Source organism: Corythoichthys intestinalis, chromosome 16 (genome assembly GCF_030265065.1).
Source record: "Corythoichthys intestinalis isolate RoL2023-P3 chromosome 16, ASM3026506v1, whole genome shotgun sequence".
NCBI lineage: Eukaryota > Metazoa > Chordata > Actinopteri > Syngnathiformes > Syngnathidae > Corythoichthys > Corythoichthys intestinalis.
The window spans coordinates 2,618,296-2,642,774 of NC_080410.1; the positions used below are offsets into that span (position 1 = coordinate 2,618,296).

The following is a 24,479-nucleotide window of genomic DNA, read 5'->3' on the forward strand; positions in this document are numbered from 1 at the left end:
TTACGTAGCGGTAATGCATCAACAAGACGAGTAGACGGACAATATGGCGCGGAGGCGTCGTTGTCACGTCATGTGATTAGGGTCTATACGGCTCTGGCCAGCGCATTGCTCTTATTGGTGTGTTCGATATGGCAATGCGACACACCCATTGGTGGGTTACTACACCACAATTGTTTACAGTTGTGAGGTGCATGACCTGGGTGGGTGCGGAGAAAAAGAAAGAGTGAAAAGTGAGTTACTCCTGTGCTGATTGACGGCAGCAATATTCCACTGCCAATTTTTGCAAGCACAACAGTATTAATTAGTATCTAATTTTAGAACCGATATATTTGAGTTAATTAGACCAACAAAATTGTGACACAGTTCACTTACGCGACACAGCCCATACGTGCCTTGCAGGTTAGCTAGTCAACAACAGTGCAGCGGAGTAGAGATGCAAATGCTAACCCCTTATCATGGCGAAAGGAACGGGCAGCAATACTACACTCTTCAAGCCAAAGTAAAAAAGAAATGCGGTTCGTTTAAGATGGAATGGCTGTCAGAGTACAAAGTACAGTATGTGCAAATAGAAGAACAAGCGGTGAAACTGAGTGAAATTTTTTCTTTTTTTTTTTTTTTTTACCTGTCCTGTATAGCTGCTTAAGCAAGGAGAATAGGAATCTTGAGCGTTCTTATTGTCTGAACAGTTTTAATATGGGAGTTTGATATACTCCCATTGTGGTTGTTCATTATGTTTAATTTATTAACTCACCTATGCCACAATTGGACCTTTTCCAGGCCAAAGCAGGACTCTCCCTATGGTTATAGCAGTACTCTCACATATAACATAGTACACATCTTATGAACAATGTCATTTTTGTAATTTTCATTTTCAGTGGTCCAAATCCATTATATTAAAAGTAAACAATTACAAATTGCTGCTTTAATTTCATTCTTTTAATAAGCCATATAATTTGCTACGATCCAAGGTGTTGAACAGGTGTGATACTGGTGTGTGGCCACAGCGTACACATCTGATGTTGCTCACAATGGTCCTCAGTGTGCTCAGGGAGCTTGTGTGTCTGCTCAGACACATGAAAAATTAGAGGGAATATTGGTTAAGGGTGGGAGGTGTAACATTACATCGTAGTTTTTCACTTTCTTGTCCCTATTAAAAGTGATAAATTAGGGATCACTGTGCTGTATATACAATATTAGGGGTGGGGACCTCTTTGTGATTTGCGATGATCTTACAATATGGTGATATAAAGGGTGTTCCAAAATGGTTGACCCCATTCTAAATGCCCATATCCCGGAAACTACTTGAAACTAATTACACTTTATGTTGAAGGTTGTAATTTTTATTGGTTAAATTTACAAAGAAACGTACAAATATTTGTTGGTTTTATGACAGATTTTCATAAATGTTCAATATGAGTGCCGCCTGTGACTCTGCACACGTGGAGTCGGTATTCGAGCTCGTGCCAAACTCGCTGTAGCATGTCTTCGGTAACAGTTTCCAGTGCAGCTTTAATTCCGTTTTGTCGTTTAGTTGGTACTTTCTTTGCAAAATTTGTGAAGAAGGCAAGCCGCACTGTCTTCGGTGACGAGCATACTCTAACACGCAAAATGCCTTTTCTTTTGAAGTGAACGGCATTTCTTAACCTGAAAAGATAGAAGTGCCAACCGTTACACACAAAAACCTGAAAAGTTTCTACACAAGCTGTGAAAATTTGAGGTCATTCCAACGAAAATTGTCAAAATTCTTGGCCTACGAAATGGGGTCAAACGTTTTGGAACGCCCGGTTATATTGGTCTGGAAATTATTCACCGATATTCTACAAAGCTACTAATAAACAGAAGAACAAGTTATTTTATTCTTCTGCTGTGAATTGGAATGAGTTTATCATTGCTAGACAACCAATCAATTTCAACTGGAAGGGTGGCAGAGAATGACAGACATTGTAAGCAATTACTCATTACTTGAGTACATATTTCACCGAATACTTTTTTACTTGTACTTGAGTACATATTTTTGGATGACTACTTTCACTTTTACTTGAGTAATATTATTTTGAATTTTGAGTGAAATTGTTGGCCATTCTACCCACCCCTGGACATGAGCAGGTGACACTTAACAACTGTGCTTTTCTTTGTTTCTCTGTAATCACCTACAGGACTACTTTTGTTAAGTTGAAATTGATTCAACGTGATTTTAAAAGGCACATAGATTTCAAATAAAAATACATACAATGAGCGCAATAGCCTCTAACATATTTTAATGGCAAACATTTTGGGGAAAAAAAACTGGGCTTATGACCAAATGGGAGGTAAATTATAAGAGGGTAAAATGTATATATAGTATAATAACTTTTATAACTCATTGGAAAATGAATTAATTCATGAAAACTCAAAAGTGATCATTATTTCTTTTTCTCTAGCTGATGCTGATGTCTGTTCTCAACTGCATGTATGACTGCCTTAGCCAAGTTCTGAGGTAATTCAACCACATATTAAACACTTGGTTAAATGTTAGACTGTATAAAAGTGTCTCTCTTGGTCCTGGGGCCTATTATAAACTTGCTGACTCAAGTGAGCACAACTTGCATACACACACACACACATACATACATACATACATACATACATACGTGTTACAAATAAATTCCGTTTTGGAATTTCTGCTTAGGTTGGATTTCAATCTTAAGTGGAAATTTACATCCAAGTACATCCAAGTACGTAGTATAAAATAAAATTCAAAAGAACAGAAAACAAATTCATGATACGAGCACATTTCACATTACGAGCTTGTTCGTGAAACGGATTTTGCTCATGTTATGAGGGCCCACCGTATATACAGTCAAGTGAAAAAATTAGGACACCCCATTAAATATTCAGTTCTTTATTAAAAAATGTTCACATACCAATTAGAGCAGGGCGGTAAACCGAAAATTTACCGTCCCCGAAATTCTTAACGATGACCGACGTAATTTTGACCATGTCGGTAAATTCGGTAAATTAATAAAACAAGAAAATAGTCTTTTCATCCCGCTTTGATTCTGTGTTGTTCGTCTATGTTCATTCCCCTTTAAGAAAGCAGTGAATGTGCTTACGTAGGGAGTCACGTGATCATCAGGAAGCCAATCAAACAAAAGCCCGGTAAGCTAACGCTAGCAGCTAACGCTACAAGCAAAACGTGATGGAGTGTGGCTTAAGGGAGGTTCACCAAACTTTCAACCGACATTTAGTAGACTCTTGGTGGCATCCAGACGGGCTTTCACCCGCTGTCCTCCTTTGTTCTCACGATTTCCGGAGATGGTGCTTTCAGTGCTTTCTACTGGTAGCCAGGCTAACGCTAGCTAGCGGCTAACGCTACAAATTAACGTTATGGAGTCGGATAGAGGCTCTAACCTTGTCAAAACGGCTGAACTTAATGAGTGGATTGGGCACGGACTGCATCTAGCAATTACTATGTGGCGTTATTTTGTATCTGTCTGTGTGTGTGATTCCTCTGATAGCTTTTGTAATGGTAAAGAATTCTGCATAAAGTACAATCCAATGGCGAAACTTATAATGACCGAGAAATGGCCCCAGCTATTTTTATTGTGCGTGCATTTATGAAAAAATGCACTGGGGGGGAAAAAAACCCTTAAACCATAAAGTAAACACTTGTATTTAATAATTATATCACAGCAGCCATTAACAATAAGTTGTCTTTTTGAAGTGTACTGTTCAAGCTGCAAGTCATTTGTGTTACAATTACATGTTTGCACAGGCATATTGATTTTGACAATGTACATTGTTCAAGTCATACACGCTGTTATAAATGTTCATACTTGAATTCTTATTGCTTACAATACATTTTTATTAGGGTTGTCAAACGATTAAAATTTTTAATCGAGTTAATTACAGCTTAAAAATTAATTAATCGTAATTAATCGCAATTCAAACCATCTATATAATATGCCATATTTTTCTCTAAATTATTGTTGGAATGGAAAGATAAGACGCAAGATGGATATATATTTTCAACATGCGGTACATAAGGACTGTATTTGTTTATTATAACAATAAATCAGTTCTAAATCAGTTATAGAAATTTTATATTAAAACCCCTCTTAATGTTTTCGTTTTAATAAAATTTGTTAAATTTTCAATCAAAAAATAAACTAGTAGCCCGCCATTGTTGATGGCAATAATTACTTACACTATAAAATCAGTCGCACCCAAACGCCAGCAGAGGGCAGCAAAACTCCGCAAAACACAATTAACAGGTGGGCCTTTCACTCTAGTGACATTTAAATATGTCTGAGCTGGGCAAGTGCGTTAATTGCGTCAAATATTTTAACGTGATTAATTAAAAAAATTAATTAACGCCAGTTAACGCGATAATTTTGACAGCCCTAATTTTTATAGATTTAATGTTTAGACTGCATGTACAATTGTTAAATACAGTATATCAAATTGAATGCTGGTAAATAAATAAACAAGAAATAGTTAATCTGTATTTCATGCATTGATTCAGATTTTCAAATTATATAACAGTCCGCTTGGGCGAATTTATCGTCATTTATCGTTATCGAGATAAATCTGCTCAATTTATCGTGATACATGTTTAAGGCCATATCGCCCAGCCCTAATACCAATGTCTGATCTTGTTTTTCTTTATCTCTAGGGGGGAAAAAGCGATTTAATGACGGGTAAACAGCAACTATTAACATTGTTTTACTCATTAAACCAAACATATCAAGAAAAATGGATAGTCCAACTGAGGAAAAAGAGGAAAAAGACACCCACAACCTAATAGGTAGTGTTACCCCCTTTGGCTGAAATAACTTTAGTGAGACACTTTTTGTAGCCATCTACCAGTCTTTGACATTGGTCTGAATAAAGTTTGCCGCTCTCCTCAATGCTGAATACTTTCAGCTGTGACTGACTGTTGAAGTGAGAGAAAATAGCATGGTGATATCAAAGGAGCTGTCTGAGGCCTTCAGAAAGAAGATTGTAAACGCTTATGAGTCTGGTACGGGATTTCAAAAGATTTCAAAAGAATATAAAATCCGCCATTCCACTGTCCAGAAAATACTCTACAAGTGGAGGACTTTCAAAACAACTGCCAACATGCCCAGGTCTGGCCGTCCAAGCAAGTTCACTCCGAGAGCAGACCGCAAGATGCTAAAAGAAGTCTCCAAAAACCCTGAAATGTCATCAAGGGACCTACACCAGGTTCTCGTTACTGTTGATGTGAAAGTGTATGCCTCTACAATCAGAAAGAGACTACACCAATTTAACATTCATGAGAGGTGTGGAAGGAGAAAACCTTTGCTCTCCAAGAAGAACATGAAGGCCAGACTGAAGTTTGCCAGAGTGAATGTAGACAAAGACCAGGACTTCTGGAATAATGTTCCTTGGACAGATGAATCTAAGATTGAATTATTTGGACACCAGAAGAACAGGACATGTTTGGCGTAAACCCAATACAGCATTCCATGAAAAGAAACCTCATACCAACTGTGAAGCAAGGAGGTGGAAGTGTCACTGTTTGGGGATGCTTTGCTACAGCTGGACCTGGCCAGCTCTCCATCATAGAATTCATTGTCTATCAGAGGGAGCTTGAGGATCATGTGAGATCATCTGTGAAAATTTTAAAGCTGAAGCAAAACTGGACCCTGCAACATGACAATGGCCCAAAACATACTAGTAAATCCACCAAGGACTGGCTGAAAAGAAATGGAGAGTCCTGGAATGGCCGAGTCAAAGCCCAGATCTTAATCCCATTGAGATGCTGTGGGGTGACTTGTGGGCTGTACATGCAAGAAACCCCTCAAACATCTCACAGCTGAAAGTATTCTGCATTGAGGAGTGGAGCAAACTTTCTTTAGACCGATGTCAAAGACTGGTAGATGGCAACAAAAAGTGTTTCACTGAAGTTATTTCAGCTAAAAAGGGGTAACACTAGCTATTAGGTGGTAGGGTGTCCCAACTTTTTCCTCTGTTGCAATATGCATTTTTGTTGATATATTTGGTTTAATGTGTAAAACAATGTTAATTGTTGTTGTTTACCCGCTATTAAATCACTTTCTATTCCAGAGATAAAGGAAAAACAAGATCAGGCATTGATATGTAAACATTTTTTCATCAAGAACTGAATATCTAATGGGGTGCCCTAATTTTTTCACACTACTGTAAATCCATTTTGAGGATAAGTTGCACCCCTAGCCAATTGTAGAAAGTCAGTCAGTAAAAAAATCCGCCAAAAGAGATGAGGAGGGGGATAAAGTATCAGTGGCTTCAACCTGGAAAACTCTTCCTTTTTGGGGGGGGCTGTCTCATTGTTGCCCCTCTGATGCACCTGTTGTTAATTTTTTTCTAATTAACAAAACAGCAGCTAAAACTGATTACTAAACTCTTCTGCTACTTAACTGACCAGATCAATATCCCCGAAGTTTGACTAATAGGTTGCTAAACTCTGATTGAAAAGTGTTCCTCTATTTTTTTCGTTCCAGCACCTGGTTTATATGTCCAAATGGTTGTATGCCGAGACAGATTTCCCCACAAAAATACATTATAATTCAATTAATTCGTTCCCCAGCCCAAAAACCTATGATAAATCCTGAATAAATACTGCTGGGACAATTATACATAGCAAAATAAATAAATTATAAACAAATCAGAAATAAAAAAAAACGTTTTTATTGTCACTTTAACTTAGAGACTGGTGGTCAGAGGACACAGCAGGTATGGATTTAGAGGAGAATACGTTGAGCCGTGTTCTCTTACCACGCTCATATTTTTCTATGATTTCTTCCTCATTTCAGTCGTAAGCATCATCCTCTTACGTTTTTCACCACTAGTACCACTCGCACTAACCCTCTTTGGACCCATGATGATTTGTCTCACAACACAATCCGATGTGCTGCCGTCTTGCGGGAAAACAATGAAATTGCGACACTGTCGTAAAGCATGTCGTCATATGTCGAGACGGATGAGTCAAATTTTACTTCGTATGTCAAAAGTATCATATGTCGAGGTACCCCTGTATGTATATACTGTATGTATATGTGTATATACATTGGGGCAAATAAGTATTTAGTCAACCACCAATTGTGCGTAAGTTCTCCTACTTGAAAAGATTAGATAGGCCTGTAATTGTCAACATGGGTAAACTTAAATCATGACAGACACAATGTGGAAAAAAAAAACAGAAAATCGCATTGTTTGATTTTTAAAGAATTTATTTCCAAATTAGAGTAGAAAATAAGTATTTGGTCACCTACAAACAAGCAAGATTTCTGGCTGTCAAAGAGGTCTAATTTCATCTAACGAGGTCTTACGAGGCTCCACTCGTTACCTGTATTAGTGGCACCTGTTTTAACTCACTATCGGTATAAAAACACCTATAAAAGACACCTGTCCACACTCTCAGTCAGTCACACTCCAAACTCCACCATGGCCAAGACCAAAGAGCTGTCGAAGGACACCAGAGTCAAAGTTACGAATGACAGCGATTGATTTTCAACGCACGTCGGACTTTGAAGTGAAGACGGCAGCCAGATTTGTATGGGACAGAGATCGTTTTTAACCCTGAAAAATAACCCACTACAATGACACGACCTGCTGGAGATATTGTTTCCACGAAACGCAGTCTACTTAAACATGAACGTGTGGATCAGTTGATCTTCCTCAAGAAAAATCTGCCCTTCAAAAAAGATATGGACCGTGATGAGGAATAAAAATGTGGAAGCACAGGCATAAGTGAATGACTTTGCTGTGTATAAGGTTAAAATAATGATTATTGACCTATCTGGCTAAAATGCCATGTTTTTATTCCCCCAATTATACCAGAGGTAAAGAATAATAGCATTATGCTTTATTTATTATTTATTTATTATGATAACACTAGCAGGTTTAATTCTTTTTTTCTAGAGCTCCTGCATATAATTTTAGTTTGTAAGATGTTTATGTTGAAATGTTGCACTTAAATTACCTACCTCTTGTGTTCAAAACACCAGGAAATACAGAGATTGAACTACCGCACTTTATTGTTGTCCGTCACTGGAGTTTTATTTTAATATCAATCCCAGCCAACAAAATGATGGTCATCTAGTTGGCCTTATTTTTTTTTTTTCATGTCTCAAAAATAAACATACATTGGTATGAACTTTTGTTGTTTAATTTTGCTTGTAGTGATTTGGTGTTTTTTATCCGTTTAAAATACTGTAAGAACAAACAACAAATGTTTACTATCGTATCGTTCTTAAACTATATCGAATCGCTCTGCCTTAAAAATGTATCATTTTTTAATCGAATCGTAACCTGTGTATCTAGATATATATTGAATCGGCTTCATGCCAGAGATTCCCAACCCTAATATATATATATATTATATACAGTATATATAATATATATGTCGTATGTGGTACCTCTACATACGACGTTAATTCGTTCCAGGACCGTGTTTGTAAGTCTAAATGGTCGTATGTCAAGCAGGATATTCCCATAAGAATACATTATAATTCCATTAATTCATTCCACATCCTGAAAACCTACACTAAATCTTTAATAGATAAATATAGCAAAACAAATAGATTATTAATAAAACCGGAATAATAAAGTAGTAATAATAATCCGGTAATAATGTAACATATCGGGTTCTAATGGGGTGGAATTGTTTTGCGTGCTGTACCTGAACGCACCGTGTTGCTGACGTGACAGAGAGAGGGACAGGTGCGGTTGAAATTTTACTTTCTCTTTTTAATGTTTTGTTGAGAACAAGCTGCGGTTCTCTGCAGTTCTGAAATAAATGATAAAAACCTGACGAAGTTGGCGATTTCTTTGGCAATGTTACCACCATAATAATTGTCAACGTAACTTACAAAGACTCGCGAACGGTGGTCATAGGAAGACCGTGGAGATGTATTGTTGAGCCAGTTCACGGATGCGCACCCCACTCTCATATTTTTCTATAATTTGCACCTTCATTTCAATGGTAATGTTTGACCACCTGTACCAACCTTTTTGAAACCTGTGTTGATTTCTCTCACAAGAAAATCAGCCGTGCGTCTGTCTGCGGTGTTGTAATGGCATCGTATTTTGAGCATGTCGTCAGATGTAGAAACAAACGGCGAGTCAAATTTCACGTCGGATGTCAAAAAGATCGTGTGTTGAAGCGATCGTATGTCGAGGTACCACTGTATATGAAATGCTTAATTGATTAATCGCAAATATAATTGAGTTCTCGACTATCAGAATAATAATTTGTGCCAGTCCTTTCATGGACATGAATTGTAATGAATCAATTCTTTGTATTTCCCTCCAGAAAAAATGTGGAGCTTAGGTGTCTCCTCGAAAACATGGAAGGAGCCTTTCTCATTGTTGATGAAATCGTTGATGGGGGGTGAGTATTGTTTTCATAATAGTCTAAAATGTATATGTAAAATATGTACATATATATAGTTATTGACATGTATTCTCCTGATAGCGTGATCTTGGAGAGTGATGTCCAACAAGTCCTTCAAAAGGTCAATTACAGGGTAAGTTTTTGCCCTGGAATTTCCATTCTTATCATTGGCCTTTTCTCAAAGGGAAAGAAAAGCTTTGATTAAGCGCATCCCAGCAGAAAGAATCTCGTTTGAAAAATTTAAAAATATAAGAATTTTATTTTTATGATGTGTAATAATGGAGAAAAATGTCAATATAATCAATATTTCTAGGAAGTAGAAGATTGATGTGATCGGAGCTAAAGCCAGAACAAAATGGTGCGGTATATCACCATTTCAATATATTGTCTCACCCCTCATCGGTATACTGTTGCTGATGTCACATTTGTCTTAAAATGGCTCTGTTCATGAGCTGTGTCATAAAAACAAAATATTAAATGTGATGGTTCACTAACTTATTTTCCCCCTTCTGTCATTGTTTTCATACTATCGTCATTAAAATATGAGGACCTATACATGTTTGGGTGGTTTTAGATGAAGCAGACGCTGTTTTTTTTTCATCTGTGTGATTTTGACAAAATCAGATCACAATTGACGGTGATTTTATGCAGAAATGTGAGAAATTCCAAAGGGTTCAGATACTTTTTCATACCACTGTACACAGAAAATGACACAGCTCGTGAACGCAGCCATTTTAAGACAAATGTGACATCTATATAAACAGTTTTCTCCATTATCATAGTTCTAAGAAATTTGTGATTTGCACATATTTTTGACATTAAGACCACTGATGTTAAACCTTGGCTTTCCCTTTAACCATCCACTAGCTTTGCTCATTGTCTCCTTTCCTAAATTCTTGAACCTCTCTTCTCCCTGTCTGCTCTGGTTGGCACCAGCTTGTGTCAGAGCCCGCTTATGGTTTTGTCCTATTTGATCACATCACTGGCAACCTCCAGACACAAACAGACAAGAGCCAGCTGCTGTAGAAAAGAAAAAAAAGGGTGAGATAGTCCAGTGAAGATAAAGAATGGATGCAAGGTCAGCGAGTGCCATGACTAACAAGTGCTGAAAGGTTCTTTTTTTTTTTTTTAATAATGTCCTTCATTCATTCTGTAACGGGCCACGTCGTATTTATGGTATCCATTACAGGGCCATTATGTCAGCAGACCCATGTACTGTAAATACAGTGCCTTGCAAAAGTATTCGGCCCCCTTGAACCTTGCAACCTTTCGCCACATTTCAGGCTTCAAACATAAAGATATAAAATTTTAATTTTTTGTCAAGAATCAACAACAAGTGGGACACAATCGTGAAGTGGAACAAAATTTATTGGATAATTTAAACTTTTTTAACAAATAAAAAACTGAAAAGTGGGGCGTGCAATATTATTCGGCCCCCTTGCGTTAATACTTTGTAGCGCCACCTTTTGCTCCAATTACAGCTGCAAGTCGCTTGGGGTATGTTTCTATGAGTTTTGCACATCGAGAGACTGACATTCTTGCCCATTCTTCCTTGCAAAACAGCTCGAGCTCAGTGAGGTTGGATGGAGAGTGTTTGTGAACAGCAGTCTTCAGCTCTTTCCACAGATTCTCGATTGGATTCAGGTCTGGACTTTGACTTGGCCATTCTAACACCTGGATACGTTTATTTTTGAACCATTCCATTGTAGATTTGGCTTTATGTTTTAGATCATTGTCCTGTTGGAAGATAAATCTCCGTCCCAGTCTCAGGTCTTGTGCAGATACCAACAGGTTTTCTTCCAGAATGTTCCTGTATTTGGCTGCATCCATCTTCCCGTCAATTTTAACCATCTTCCCTGTCCCTGCTGAAGAAAAGCAGGCCCAAACCATGATGCTGCCACCACCATGTTTGACAGTGGGGATGATGTGTTCAGGGTGATGAGCTGTGTTGCTTTTACGCCAACATATCGTTTTGCATTGTGGCCAAAAAGTTCAATTTTGGTTTCATCTGACAAGAGCGCCTTCTTCCACATGTTTGGTGTGTCTCCCAGGTGGCTTGTGGCAAACTTTAAACGAGACTTTTTATGGATATCTTTGAGAAATGGCTTTCTTCTTGCCACTCTTCCATAAAGGCCAGATTTGTGCGGTGTACGACTGATTGTTGTCCTATGGACAGACTCTCCCACCTCAACTGTAGATCTCTGCAGTTCATCCAGAGTGATCATGGGCCTCTTGGCTTCATCTCTGATCAGTTTTCTCCTTGTTTGAGAAGAAAGTTTGGAAGGACGGCCGGGTCTTGGTAGATTTGCAGTGGTCTGATGCTTCTTCCATTTCAATATGATGGCTTGCACAGTGCTCCTTGAGATGTTTAAAGCTTGGGAAATCTTTTTGTATCCAAATCCGGCTTTAAACTTCTCCACAACAGTATCTCGGACCTGCCTGGTGTGTTCCTTGGTTTTCATAATGCTCTCTGCACTTTAAACAGAACCCTGAGACTATCACAGAGCAGGTGCATTTATACGGAGACTTGATTACACACAGGTGGATTCTATTTATCATCATCGGTCATTTAGGACAACATTGGATCATTCAGAGATCCTCACTGAACTTCTGGAGTGAGTTTGCTGCACTGAAAGTAAAGGGGCCGAATAATATTGCACGCCCCACTTTTCAGTTTTTTATTTGTTAAAAAAGTTTAAATTATCCAATAAATGTTGTTCCACTTCACGATTGTGTCCCACTTGTTGCTGATTCTTGACAAAAAAATTAAATTTCATATCTTTATGTTTGAAGCCTGAAATGTGGCGAAAGGTTGCAAGATTCAAGGGGGCCGAATACTTTTGCAAGGCACTGTATATATAAACGGGACGGAGATCCATTTTCAAAGTTGGGGGGGGGACAATAAACAGTAAAATTTTAGAGAATTATTATTGGGGGAGGGACAATAATAGAGTTATACAGCATCTTGTAATGCAATTTGTCGCTTCAATCTTTAAACAGGGATACTAGTATCGTTTTTAGCACTATCTGAGTCCAGATTTAGAACCAAATGATTGAAATCAAATGAACATGTAAACATGCAATGAATAAACTAATTATCACGCCCCCCCCAAAAAAAATCTTAAGTCAGTTATCAGTTTCTCTTAATCAGATAACTTCCCTTTTCTCAATGAATGTAATCGTATGCTATTCTTTCTCGCTCATTCTAAACATCTCTTGCAGTGTTATGATAATAAGAAATGATACTTATTTCATTTTATTGTATTAGTACACAGCATACCTGTATACAAGTTGTTGTTTATTCACCTAGCAATACAAAGAATGGTATTAGGTGGAAGATCTCAATAATTTACTTTATATGACTACATCTTACAGAATACCTTTAGAGCTTTACAAGTGTTATGAACACAAGACAGAATAAAAGGATGCAAACGCAGACAATTGAGGCAGACCAAAGTAAAAATAAAAAATAGAAATTGTTAAAATATAAAAATATCTTCATTTATTTTACCTGCAATGCAAAAACACAAAAGAGAATGAAAAAAAAGTATTATTATCATTTTAAATGAAACTCCAAAAATGGGCTGGACAAAAGTATTGGCACCCTCAGCCTAATACTTTGTAGCACAACCTTTAGACAAAATAACTGCGAACAACCGCTTCCGGTATCCATCAATGAGTTTCTTACAATGCTCTGCTGGAATTTTAGACCATTCTTCTTTGGCCAACTGCTCCAGGTCACTGAGATTTGAAAGGGTGCCATTTTCAGATCTCTCCACAGGTGTTCTATGAGATTCAGGTCTGGCCACTTTAGAAGTCTCCAGTGCTTTCTCTCAAACCATTTTCTAGTGCTTTTTGAAGTGTGTTTTGGGTCATTGTCCTGCTGTAAGACCCATGACTACTGAGGGAGACCCAGCTTTCTCACACTGGGCCCTACATTATGCTGCAAAATATGTTGTTAGTCTTCAGACTTCATAATGCCATGCACACGGTCAAGCAGTCCAGTGCCAAAGGCAGCCAAGCAACCCCAAAACATCAGGGAACCTTTGCCATGTTTGACTGTGGGGACTGTGCCCTTTTCTTTGAAGGCCTTGTTTTTTTCCCCCCTGTAAACTCTATGTTGATGCCTTTTGTCTTATCTGACTAGAGAACATTCTTCCAAAACGTTTTTGGCTTGGTTCTTAGGTAAGTTTTGGCAAACTCCAGCCTGGCTTTTTTATGTCTCTGGGTCAGAAGTGGGTTCTTCCTGGGTATCCTACCATAGAGTCCCTTTTCAATTAGACGCTGACGGATAGTACGGTTTGACACTGTTGTACCCTCAGACTGCAGGACATCTTAAACTTGTTTGGGTGTTAGTTGAGGATCATTATCCACCATCCGCACAATCTTTCGTTAAAATCTCTCGTCAATTTTTCGTTTCTGTCCATATCTTGGGAGGCTAGCCACAGTGCCATGGTCTCTACACTTATTGATGACACTGCACAGAGTAGACACAGGAACATTCCGGTCTTTTTGAGACGAACTTGTAGCCTTGAGATTCCCTATGTTTCCTCACAATTTTGCTTCTCAAGTCCTCAGACAGTTCTTTGGTCTTCTTTCTTTTCTCCATGCTCAATGTGGTACACACAAGGACACAGGACAGAGGTTGAGTCAACTTTAATCCATTTTAACTGACTGCAAGTGTGATTTAGTTATTGCCACCACCTGTTATGTGCCACCTGTATTAAGTAACAGGTGCTGTTAATTTCACAAATTACAGAAGCATCACATGATTTTTCAAAGAGTGCCAATACTTTTTGTCCGGCCCATATTTTAGTTTTGTGTAAAATGAAAATTATCTTTTTTTCATTCTCTCTTGTGTTTTTTCATTGCAAGCAAAATAAATGAAGATATTACTACCAAAGCATTTGTAATTGCAATCATTTTCTGAGAGGAATTGAGCATTATCTGACGGAATTGCAGGGGTGCCAGTACTTTTGGCCAGCAAAGTAGGTTACTTTCCCTTGGAGACAAAAACCATCAATACCTAATATAATACTAAATCCTTCCTGTATGTATAGTGTCCCAGCTTTTGTGGAATCCACTTTGTATTTGCTTGTGTGTATTTTATTCTGTCAGTCACTGTTTTTCTAATTATTATTATTATTTTTTTTTTTTTTTTTTCTCCAGGTTGATGAAACTTCATTATCTGAACAAAGTGTAGCTCAGGTAAAACAAACACAAACCCAATTACACTTACAGTACTGATGGTAATAGTCTTAAATTTCTCATAAATGTGATCCTGACGTTGCAGTTTTCAACATCGTTCAGATTTTCAGTCGTAAAACTGCTTTCTGAACCACACAAACATGGTAGCAACTACAGAAGCTACCTTTCTCCGCCAGACATGCCGAAAGTTGTTGAGCAGGTGTTGTTACTAACGGCGTTAGAGTATAACGGCGTTTCTAACTGCGTTATTCTTTTCATTAGTAAATAATCCAATTAATTCCTTTTCCCATCTTTAAAACGCAATTATTGTTACTGATGATGTAAAGGGGCATGTTACTACAATTTGGTTAAATGAAGCGCGAGTTGTCGATAGTTGATTTTGTCACACATTAGTTGACTCCTGCCTCGATATAGAGCAAAGCGGGAGGAGGGAAGGGGGTGGTCACGCCGTGCAAATGCGATGATGATTACCGTAGCTAGGTAGGCGAATCATGCCCTGCTGAGTACCAGTGTTCTGTCGATTTGCGCTCCCTCGTAGAAGTAAACTCCCAGTTGTTGACAACAGTCTAACTAAACGGCGGGGATTATCGATGCAAGCTGTCCTGTCCAAAAACCTTACGTTTTGACACGTTTATATTAGATGCTTCTACTGTCGAAAGGCTAATAAGATTATGGGTATCGGTGGGACAGTTAATCAGGCATATAACGTCCTGTAAATAATATTGCAGTAGCTTAAGTATAGTGTATTTCAGGCTTATAAGTTAAATCATATTCTACTTTAGTTATCATTTTTAAGCGGCTTAGTGGTCAAAAGGCACTATAAAATAAATATACTTTAAAAATATTACTTGCAGCAACGACGTCGTAGTCATAATGGTAGACCAAGTCGACGGACATTTGACCTGTGATGACCCTTGTGGGGTGTAGTTGCCATGCGCACGCTTAGTGGCGCTTCGGATATCAATTCGCAGGAGAGACCAAATCGACAGAACACCGGCACTACTTCTCGCTCATTGTAATTAAAAGCAAGAATGAGTCCCTTTACCCAAGTTCACGTGTTTAGGTATTGATTCTTGTACTTGAATTATTTTCAGTATTTGATATTGTTACTTTATGGAATATTCAAGGTGTTCTGCTTATTGTGCAGTAGGCCTAACATACAATTTCAGAGATTTGCACTAGTTAATGGTCAGTTTAAATTTGTGGTTTCTGAACAGACTAATATTTTTGATCCAAATAAATATCAATTGTTCTAAAATATTGTGTATAGTTTTTGTTCTTCAATCAGGTAATATAAATATCTTTGACGAGAAAGATGTTCTATAATGTAATAATGTGAAAGTGACGTCAGTTACTTTGCCGAGTAACTAATTACTCTTACAATGAGGTAACTGAATTACTAACGCAATTACTTTTGGGGAGAGGTAATTTCTGAACTGAACAGTGGTATGAAAAAGCATCTGAACCTTTTGGAATTTCTCACATTTCTGCATAAAATCACCATCAAATTTGATATTTGTCAACATCACACAAATGAAACAACAGTGTCTGCTTCAACTAAAATCACCCAAACATTTATAGTTTTTATATTTTAATGTAGATAGTATTCAAACAATGACAGAAGGGGGGAAAATGAGTAAGTGAACCATCACATTTGATATTTTGTGTAATTCTTCCAGGTCTTGCAGTCGGCCAAGGAGCAGATCAAATGGTCCATCCTCAAATAACAGATGTCGCGATGTCAAGCCCATTTCAACATTTATCTACCCATTAGTGTTGTAATCAAATTGTTTTGATCTTGAAGGGCTATGTTCACTAGAGAGACTGGCGGTTTGGAGACTTTACAGTGTGTAGTGTTTATTAACACAAAAATAAAGTATACAAAGAAAATGGTCAAAAATGCAGAGTGGAAAAGGCACCGTCAAATTACAGCTGGAGCTGCAGTTTGCGCCAAAATGTTACTGGTGTCGAAGACCTTAACTGACGATGACACAGATATTTTCTTCAAATGACTTTTTTTTTTTTTTTTTTTTTTACCTGACCAAACAGTAATTTTAACATTATTTTAACAATTTACAATACAACAGATCAAAAACCCTTCTACTGTTGTAACGAATTCAATATTATTTCATTAATTAAATTATTGACTGCCATTGACACGATGATCAACGTCTAATACATTTGACTGAGTTCTAGCAGCACACCAGTAAAATTGGATGGGATGTTTATCGCCTTCAATTGCACTGAAACATGATCATCCAATGCCAGCCATCGAAGCTCAGTCAATGGCAGTGGCTGCGTTCCAATCACGGTTTGGGTTGCCCTCGCTCACTTGCCCTAAGCTCTTGCTATGACGTCACACGGAGGCCACTTGGAGGGCGGAGGCAAAGTGAGCGGAGGGGGAGCAAAAGACGTAAATGGAACACACCGGCCCTCGTTCACTCACAGGCAAGAAAATCATGAAACGAACACAAAGTTTACGAGTAGCGCTATACTCCAATTCCAAATCAGTGGCACCACCAGAAATTCTTCATAGGGGTGGCCAAATGGGGCCACTTAAAACCTTGAGGTGGCACACCAAAAAATAAAAGCCATAATTTCAGGTTTTTACTATGTTGTAGTAATAAACAGGCTAGTAGAAAACTGTCAGATTGACTTAAGGACACACCTACTGATATACTTTTGTCGATTATGTTATATTGTATTTTGTACACTATTATATTGTGCTAATGTGCATAGTCCATAAAAGTCCAGTCAACATTTTGAGTTCCGCAGCTACTACAATCTAACATTATACTGGTGCGTGGGGTGGCCAACAAATTCATTGGGGGGGAGCCATGGCCAGGCCTGGCCACCCCCTGGTCGTACCATTATTCTACATCACACAAAATGCACGGCGACTCATGGCAATAAACCAGCGACGTATTCTGCGCTTGATGGCAATACGTCGGTACCTGGGAATTATCAAATTATTAGTTTTGTATCAAATTTTATTCGGGCAATTCTTTATAATTGGTAGACAAATTTGTTGTTTAAATGCATTTCACCTATTTGAAGTTTAGTTTCAGTGCCTCCCAGTGCCATTTGATTGACAGACCATTCCTGTCGTCAAAAGCAAAATAGAAAAGATAAGCGAAATAGAAACATCAATGGAAAAAAAAAATGTTCCCCCTTTTTTTTATGGCAAAAGTGAAACTCAATAAAAAAGTTATTTTATTATTATTTATTCATTTATTTGTCTTTATAATTATTTATTTGTTCATGTTTTTTTTTTATTTATTTTGGCACTATTGTGATTCCATACGTTCTGCCATAACTGCCACATACAGTCTAATTTTTTTTATTTTTTAACAACAATGATGAATTTTACAATTCGAAAGGCAGTTTGGTATAACAGTCAAACACCGTGCTGGCAGCTTAATTCATTTTCTTCTTCTTCGGTGGTATATATACAGCAGCCAACGGTGTTTAAGCTTCATTATCAACACCACATAGACATATTTTCCATGCATTATTGCAATGCATTGTGGGATACAGGAAGCTCCGGAGTGACCATCGTTTTTCACTCAATCACTGAGCCCTCTGAGGGTCCATCTCACCAAGTTCACTTCACTGTTTTGGGAATTGGAACGGCCCTTAAGATGGTGGCGGGGATTCCCCTGGGGGACGGTGGCTAGGGCAAGTGAGCGAGGGCTCATTTAAACCACGATTGAAACGCAGCAAGTGAGTGAGTTAAGGGAAATTGTTTGTTCTTGTTGGTTTTAATTGTGCAAAAATACTAAATGAAGGGTACCATAAGTATATTTTATTGTTTGTATATGCACATACACATACACAAAGCCATACTCAGAACTCTGTTGGACCACAAACCAAATGCAATGCCTTATTTTCATGTACACTTATGTCTTGTTTTTTTAAACAAAGATGTACTAACAATTTTATGTAAAATAAAGTATGTACTGTATGTGTGTTTTCTACATACGCAAAAGGCCGTAACGCAGTCATAGGACTATACACGCTTGCAGTTGGAAGTTCTATTATGCCAGCCTTCTAAATCACATGGCGTCTTTAAAGTGCTGTAAAATCAAACTATTTGAAATAGAGTGCTGCTGTCAACGTTACCCGAAAGCAGATTTCAAGCTCTCAGTTTATTTGGCTTTTAATGACCACGGACAACCAGAGATGTGATCGTTTTAATTACACAGTAGGAAATATGTTTTCTTCATTTGATGGCACTTTCTGGACAAGTGATGTTTTCTGTAGATTTTTCTCATTGGAATTCAATGTTTTTTGTGTAATTTGAGGGGGCCCAATATGTTCATAGTTAGAGTCAGTGTTGTCACTAACACGTTCATTTTTCCAGTAATCTGATCATAGTTTCCTTAGTGTCTGTGCGTTACTTTATGTTCATGATTGTAGAATGAATACTATTGTAGTCATGTACGAAGAGCATTTCGAATAGAAAATATTTTGATTCTGAAAGTGACATTACATGTAATGATCTCTCATCACAGACAAAAAAAACGGGTCACGTGTATTAACATGCTGTGTAAGCGTTGAGAGTCTACGGCCAAAACAACATAGCCTACCTACTGTACCTCGTCACAAAGCGAACAATGAAAGATGCAGGATACCACATACGGCTGCATTTGCTCACTGGAAAAACAGCCATGACTTCACATTTTTGTCTGGTAAAGATGGCAAAATATCTCTGTGCGTTACAAACTCAGTGGCTCAAAAACAGTCGACCACTCAGCTAAAAACTCCACATCGAATTCAAGACACCGCATGGAATCAGTACAGCACATTACAGCTCGCTCGAAGCTAAACCTACAGGTAACGAGACAGCCAAGCACTTCTCCAGTTTGTAACGAGCCTTTACATACATTTCATGGTTAGTTTGTAACCGTAGACGTTTGACTTTTGTGGGAGGGGTGGAAAAACATTCTGGTAACCCTGAACGCAGTGTCAGCAATAAAATTAATTTACAATATGAATATATATAAACATATAGAGTGAGGAAAATAAGTATTTGAACACCCTACAAAGTTCTCCCACTTAAAAATGATGGGTGGGTTTGAAATTTTCATTGTAGGTGCTTGACCACTGTGAGAAACAATCTAAAGAAAAAAAAAATCCAGATATCACAGTGTATGATTTTTTGACACTCATTCATTTTCCATGCCGCTTTTCCTCACGAGGGTCATGGGGGTGCTACAGTCTATCCCAACTCATTCCGGGAAGTAGGCGGGGTGTACCTTGAATTAGTAGCCAGCCAATCGCAGTGATTTTTTAAATTATTTATTTGTATTATACTGTTACAAATACTGTAAGTATTTGAACACCACTCTATTAGCAATAATTGTGAGCCTCAAAGACCTGTTCGTCGCCTTTAAAAAGTTCAATGAATGAGTGGAGGTAGACTTTTCAAGTCTGACTTTTTGACCTGTTTGAGGCAGTTAGCTGCATATAAACACCTGTCCACCCAATACAATCAGGAACACTCCAATTACTAACATGGTCAACACCAAAGAGCTATCCAAAGACACCAGAGACACAATTGTAGACCTCCACAAGACTGGAAATGGTTATGAGGCAATTGCAAAGCAGCTTGGTGATATAAGATCCACTGGTGCAGCAATTATTAGAAAAGTGAAGAAGCCAAACATGACTGTCAATCTCCCTAGGACTGGGGCTCCATGCAATATCTACCTTGTAGGGTCTCAATGATCCTAAGAATGGTGAGGAATAAGCCAAGAACTACACTGGAAGATCTGGTCAATGACCGGAACGATGCTGGGACTACCATTTCAAAGGTTACTGTTGAGAATACACTAAGAAGTCATGGTTTAAAATCATGCAAGGAACGGAAGGTTCCCCAGCTTTCAGGTTTTGTTTTCGAATGACAATCTGGACGATCCAGAAGAGTCATGGGAGAAAATCATGAGGTCATATGAGATCAAAATTGAACTTTTTGGTCTTAATTCCACTGATAGTCTTTGGAGGAAGAAGAATGAGGAATTCCATCCCAAAAACACCATCCCTACTGAGAAGCATGTGGGTGGTAGCATCAGGTTTTGTTTTTGAATATACAGTAAAACCTCCGCTGACGAACGCTTAAGCTCACGAACTTTTCGCCTCAAGAACATTAAATTCGCGAGCATATAGTCTCTGCTGACGAACTAGTTTTCGGCGGACGAACCAAACCACGCGGTCGAACAGCGCCACGAGAAGCTGACGCACGCTCACGGCGTCCCAGTTCGTCCCCTCCCTTTCGTTGAGTGCGGATGTAGTTTGTGTTTGATAGACATTTTGGACCATATTGAGTGTACTTTTGCTATTATGGGACCGAAAAAGAGTTACCTACAGTCCTTAAGGAAGGTGACTCTCCTTCCAAACAGTAACTCCCTCCCTCCCTCCTCCTCCCACTCCATTCCATCAAGCCATCAACTACCATCACAAAGGTAAATAAAACGACTTTATTATACAGTACAGTTTATTTCTTTAATTACAATACAATAGCACATTTATTATACATAAAATAAGGTATATTTTTGTGTAGTTTTAAGGCTTATTTAGTAGAAAATTATGTTTTATGGGGACCTGGGAACGGATAATTCTCATTTTAATTGTTTCTTATGGGAAATAAATGTTCGGAAGACTAACTTTTCGCCTTACACACACTTTCTGGGAACCAATTATGTTCGTGAGCTGAGGTATCACTGTATGTATATATATATATATATATATATATATATATATATATATATATATATATAAATTTATAGGGCAGAAAACACAGACAAGACTGAAAAAGCAGTTTCTGCTCTTGCATCCCTCTTAAAATAAACTGCTCTATTTTAAGACAAAAGAACTGTTGTGTTTGATAGAACAACATGTCTATATGCTGCCATAGCAGATTCATGGTGCACTAAGCCCCGGAACTATTTTTAATTTGTCCGTTTTACCCTGAAAACCCCCGTTTACAGACGTTGCGCAACCGCTTTTGTTTCAACCTTGCCATAAAAGAGGGTAAGTAATTATTGCCTGGAATACCAGGCTCATTGCTGCTCCAGCGATTGAGTCTGGCAACTGTCCGGCGGATCAAATTCCGAGGGCAGAGCAAGCCACAGCAAACAAACAGAGGAGTGGACCATCAAAGGTAAGTAATTGTATTTATTATTCAAAATGTCTGTCATTTTTAGCTTTGAATCATTAATTGATGTCTAAAATTTGGTTTAAAAAAACAAAACGACTTTAAAAAATTATTCACTCGCATATTCTGAAGTTTTAAACAAACTACGTCACAATGAAAAATTTGGCGTCTGTAAAAAAGTCACGGATAGCTACCTCATAACTATCGCTTAATTGTATTTTTTTTGTTACTCATGCATTTTCTCCGATATGTTAGATGATAAATAATCGGTCCAAACAAAGAAAAATTGAAAAATAAACTATATATATATATAAGGGTAACAATATGAAAAAGAAAATCTCAACTACTCCTTGTTGTCTGCGGTTTCTGCATCGCGACCCTTGTTACTGTATATCACCATGTTTCACCGATAAAATCCCCCCAAAATCCGGCTGTGGCCATTCACAGCTGTGTCTTGACACTCGCTGATACATGCTACATGGAGTTTTTGGATCGAAACAATTTAAGTACGCGATAATATCTCGTTAAAATCGTGGCGTCTTTAATTCTGCTCTCGCGTGCTTTTGCCCTCTAGTTAGGGTTTTGCTGTTTAAATTTTTTTTTTTTTTTTTTTTAAATGCCCTCCTGTTCAAATTTTTTCTTTCCCCAGAAAATTTAGATTTTAAGCTTTCCAATGATGTATCACACATGCAAATAGGACAATTTTGAAATTTGGCCAAATTGGAGGTCTGCGAGCGGAACTTCAAGTCACCTGAGTGTTTTCCGCCATAAATATACATATACATATATACAGTGCCTTGCAAAAGTATTCGGCCCCCTTGAATCTTGCAACCTTTTGCCACATTTCAGGCTTCAAACATAAAGATATAAAATTGAATTTTTTTGTCAAGAATCAACAACAAGTGGGACACAATCGTGAAGTGGAACAACATTTATTGGATAATTTAAACTTTTTTAACAAATATAAAACTGAAAAGTGGGGCGTGCAATATTATTCGGCCCCTTTACTTTCAGTGCAGCAAACTCACTCCAGAAGTTCAGTGAGGATCTCTGAATGATCCAATGTTGTCCTAAATGACCGATGAGGATAAATAGAATCCACCTGTGTGTAATCAAGTCTCCGTATAAATGCACCTGCTCTGTGATAGTCTCAGGGTTCTGTTTAAAGTGCAGAGAGCATTATGAAAACCAAGGAACACACCAGGCAGGTCCGAGATACTGTTGTGGAGAAGTTTAAAGCCGGATTTGGATACAAAAAGATTTCCCAAGCTTTAAACATCTCAAGGAGCACTGTGCAAGCCATCATATTGAAATGGAAGGAGCATCAGACCACTGCAAATCTACCAAGACCCAGCCGTCCTTCCAAACTTTCTTCTCAAACAAGGAGAAAACTGATCAGAGATGCAGCCAAGAGGCCCATGATCACTCTGGATGAACTGCAGAGATCTACAGCTGAGGTGGGAGAGTCTGTCCATAGGACAACAATCAGTCGTACACTGCACAAATCTGGCCTTTATGGAAGAGTGGCAAGAAGAAAGCCATTTCTCAAAGATATCCATAAAAAGTCTCGTTTAAAGTTTGCCACAAGCCACCTGGGAGACACACCAAACATGTGGAAGAAGGTGCTCTGGTCAAATGAAACCAAAATTAAACTTTTTGGCCACAATCCAAAACGATATGTTTGGCGTAAAAGTAACACAGCTCATCACCCTGAACACACCATCCCCACTGTCAAACATGGTGGTGGCAGCATCATGGTTTGGGCCTGCTTTTCTTCAGCAGGGACAGGGAAGATGTTTAAAATTGACGGGAATATGGATGCAGCCAAATACAGGAGCATTCTGGAAGAAAACCTGTTGGTTTCTGCACAAGACCTGAGACTGGGACGGAGATTTATCTTCCAACACGACAATGATCCAAAACATAAAGCCAAATCTACAATGGAATGGGTCAAAAATAAATGTATCCAGGTGTTAGAATGGCCAAGTCAAAGTCCAGACCTGAATCCAATCGAGAGTCTGTGGAAAGAGCTGAAGACTGCTGTTCATAAACACTCTCCATCCAACCTCACTGAGCTCGAGCTGTTTTGCAAGGAAGAATGGGCAAGAATGTCAGTCTCTCGATGTGCAAAACTGATAGAAACATACCCCAAGTGACTTGCAGCTGTAATTGGAGCAAAAGGTGGCGCTACAAAGTATTAACGCAAGGGGGCCGAATAATATTGCACGCCCCACTTTTCAGTTTTTTATTTGTTAAAAAAGTTTAAATTATCCAATAAATTTTGTTCCACTTCACGATTGTGTCCCACTTGCTGTTGATTCTTGACAAAAAATTAAAATTTTATATCTTTATGTTTGAAGCCTGAAATGTGACGAAAGGTTGCAAGGTTCAAGGGGGCCGAATACTTTTGCAAGGCACTGTATATATATATATATATATATTTTTTTTTTTACATACATAGAGTACAGGCCATATGTTTGGACACACCTTATATCATTTGGCACCTTTGACACTTAGCCACCCCAGAGCCCTGAAACTAACAAATAACTGAAAAGTAACACCATGAAAAGTAACACCAGTTACTTTGCCAAGTAACTAATTACTCTTACATTCAGGTAACTGAGTAACTAACTCAATTACTTTTTGGGAGAGGTAATTTGTAACTGTAATTAATTACTTTTTTAAAGTACATTAACAACACTGGTCATAAAGATGAAGTCCGCAGAATGAAAAGTG

The 24,479-nt window shown here is 38.1% G+C and overlaps 1 protein-coding gene across 1 annotated transcript in view; it reads left to right on the top strand.

Annotated features, from left to right (window-relative positions):
- The window catches only part of LOC130904492 (coatomer subunit zeta-1-like), a 40,709-nt gene extending 22,062 nt beyond the window's left edge, over positions 1-18,647 (top strand). The window contains exons 5-9 of the mRNA XM_057817276.1: positions 2,421-2,476; positions 9,299-9,376; positions 9,461-9,512; positions 14,549-14,587; positions 16,267-18,647. Of these exons, the coding sequence (XP_057673259.1) occupies positions 2,421-2,476; positions 9,299-9,376; positions 9,461-9,512; positions 14,549-14,587; positions 16,267-16,314 (273 nt within the window). The 3' untranslated portion in view covers positions 16,315-18,647. The remainder of the gene's footprint in view (positions 1-2,420; positions 2,477-9,298; positions 9,377-9,460; positions 9,513-14,548; positions 14,588-16,266) is intronic.
- Positions 18,648-24,479: the final 5,832 nt, after the last annotated feature.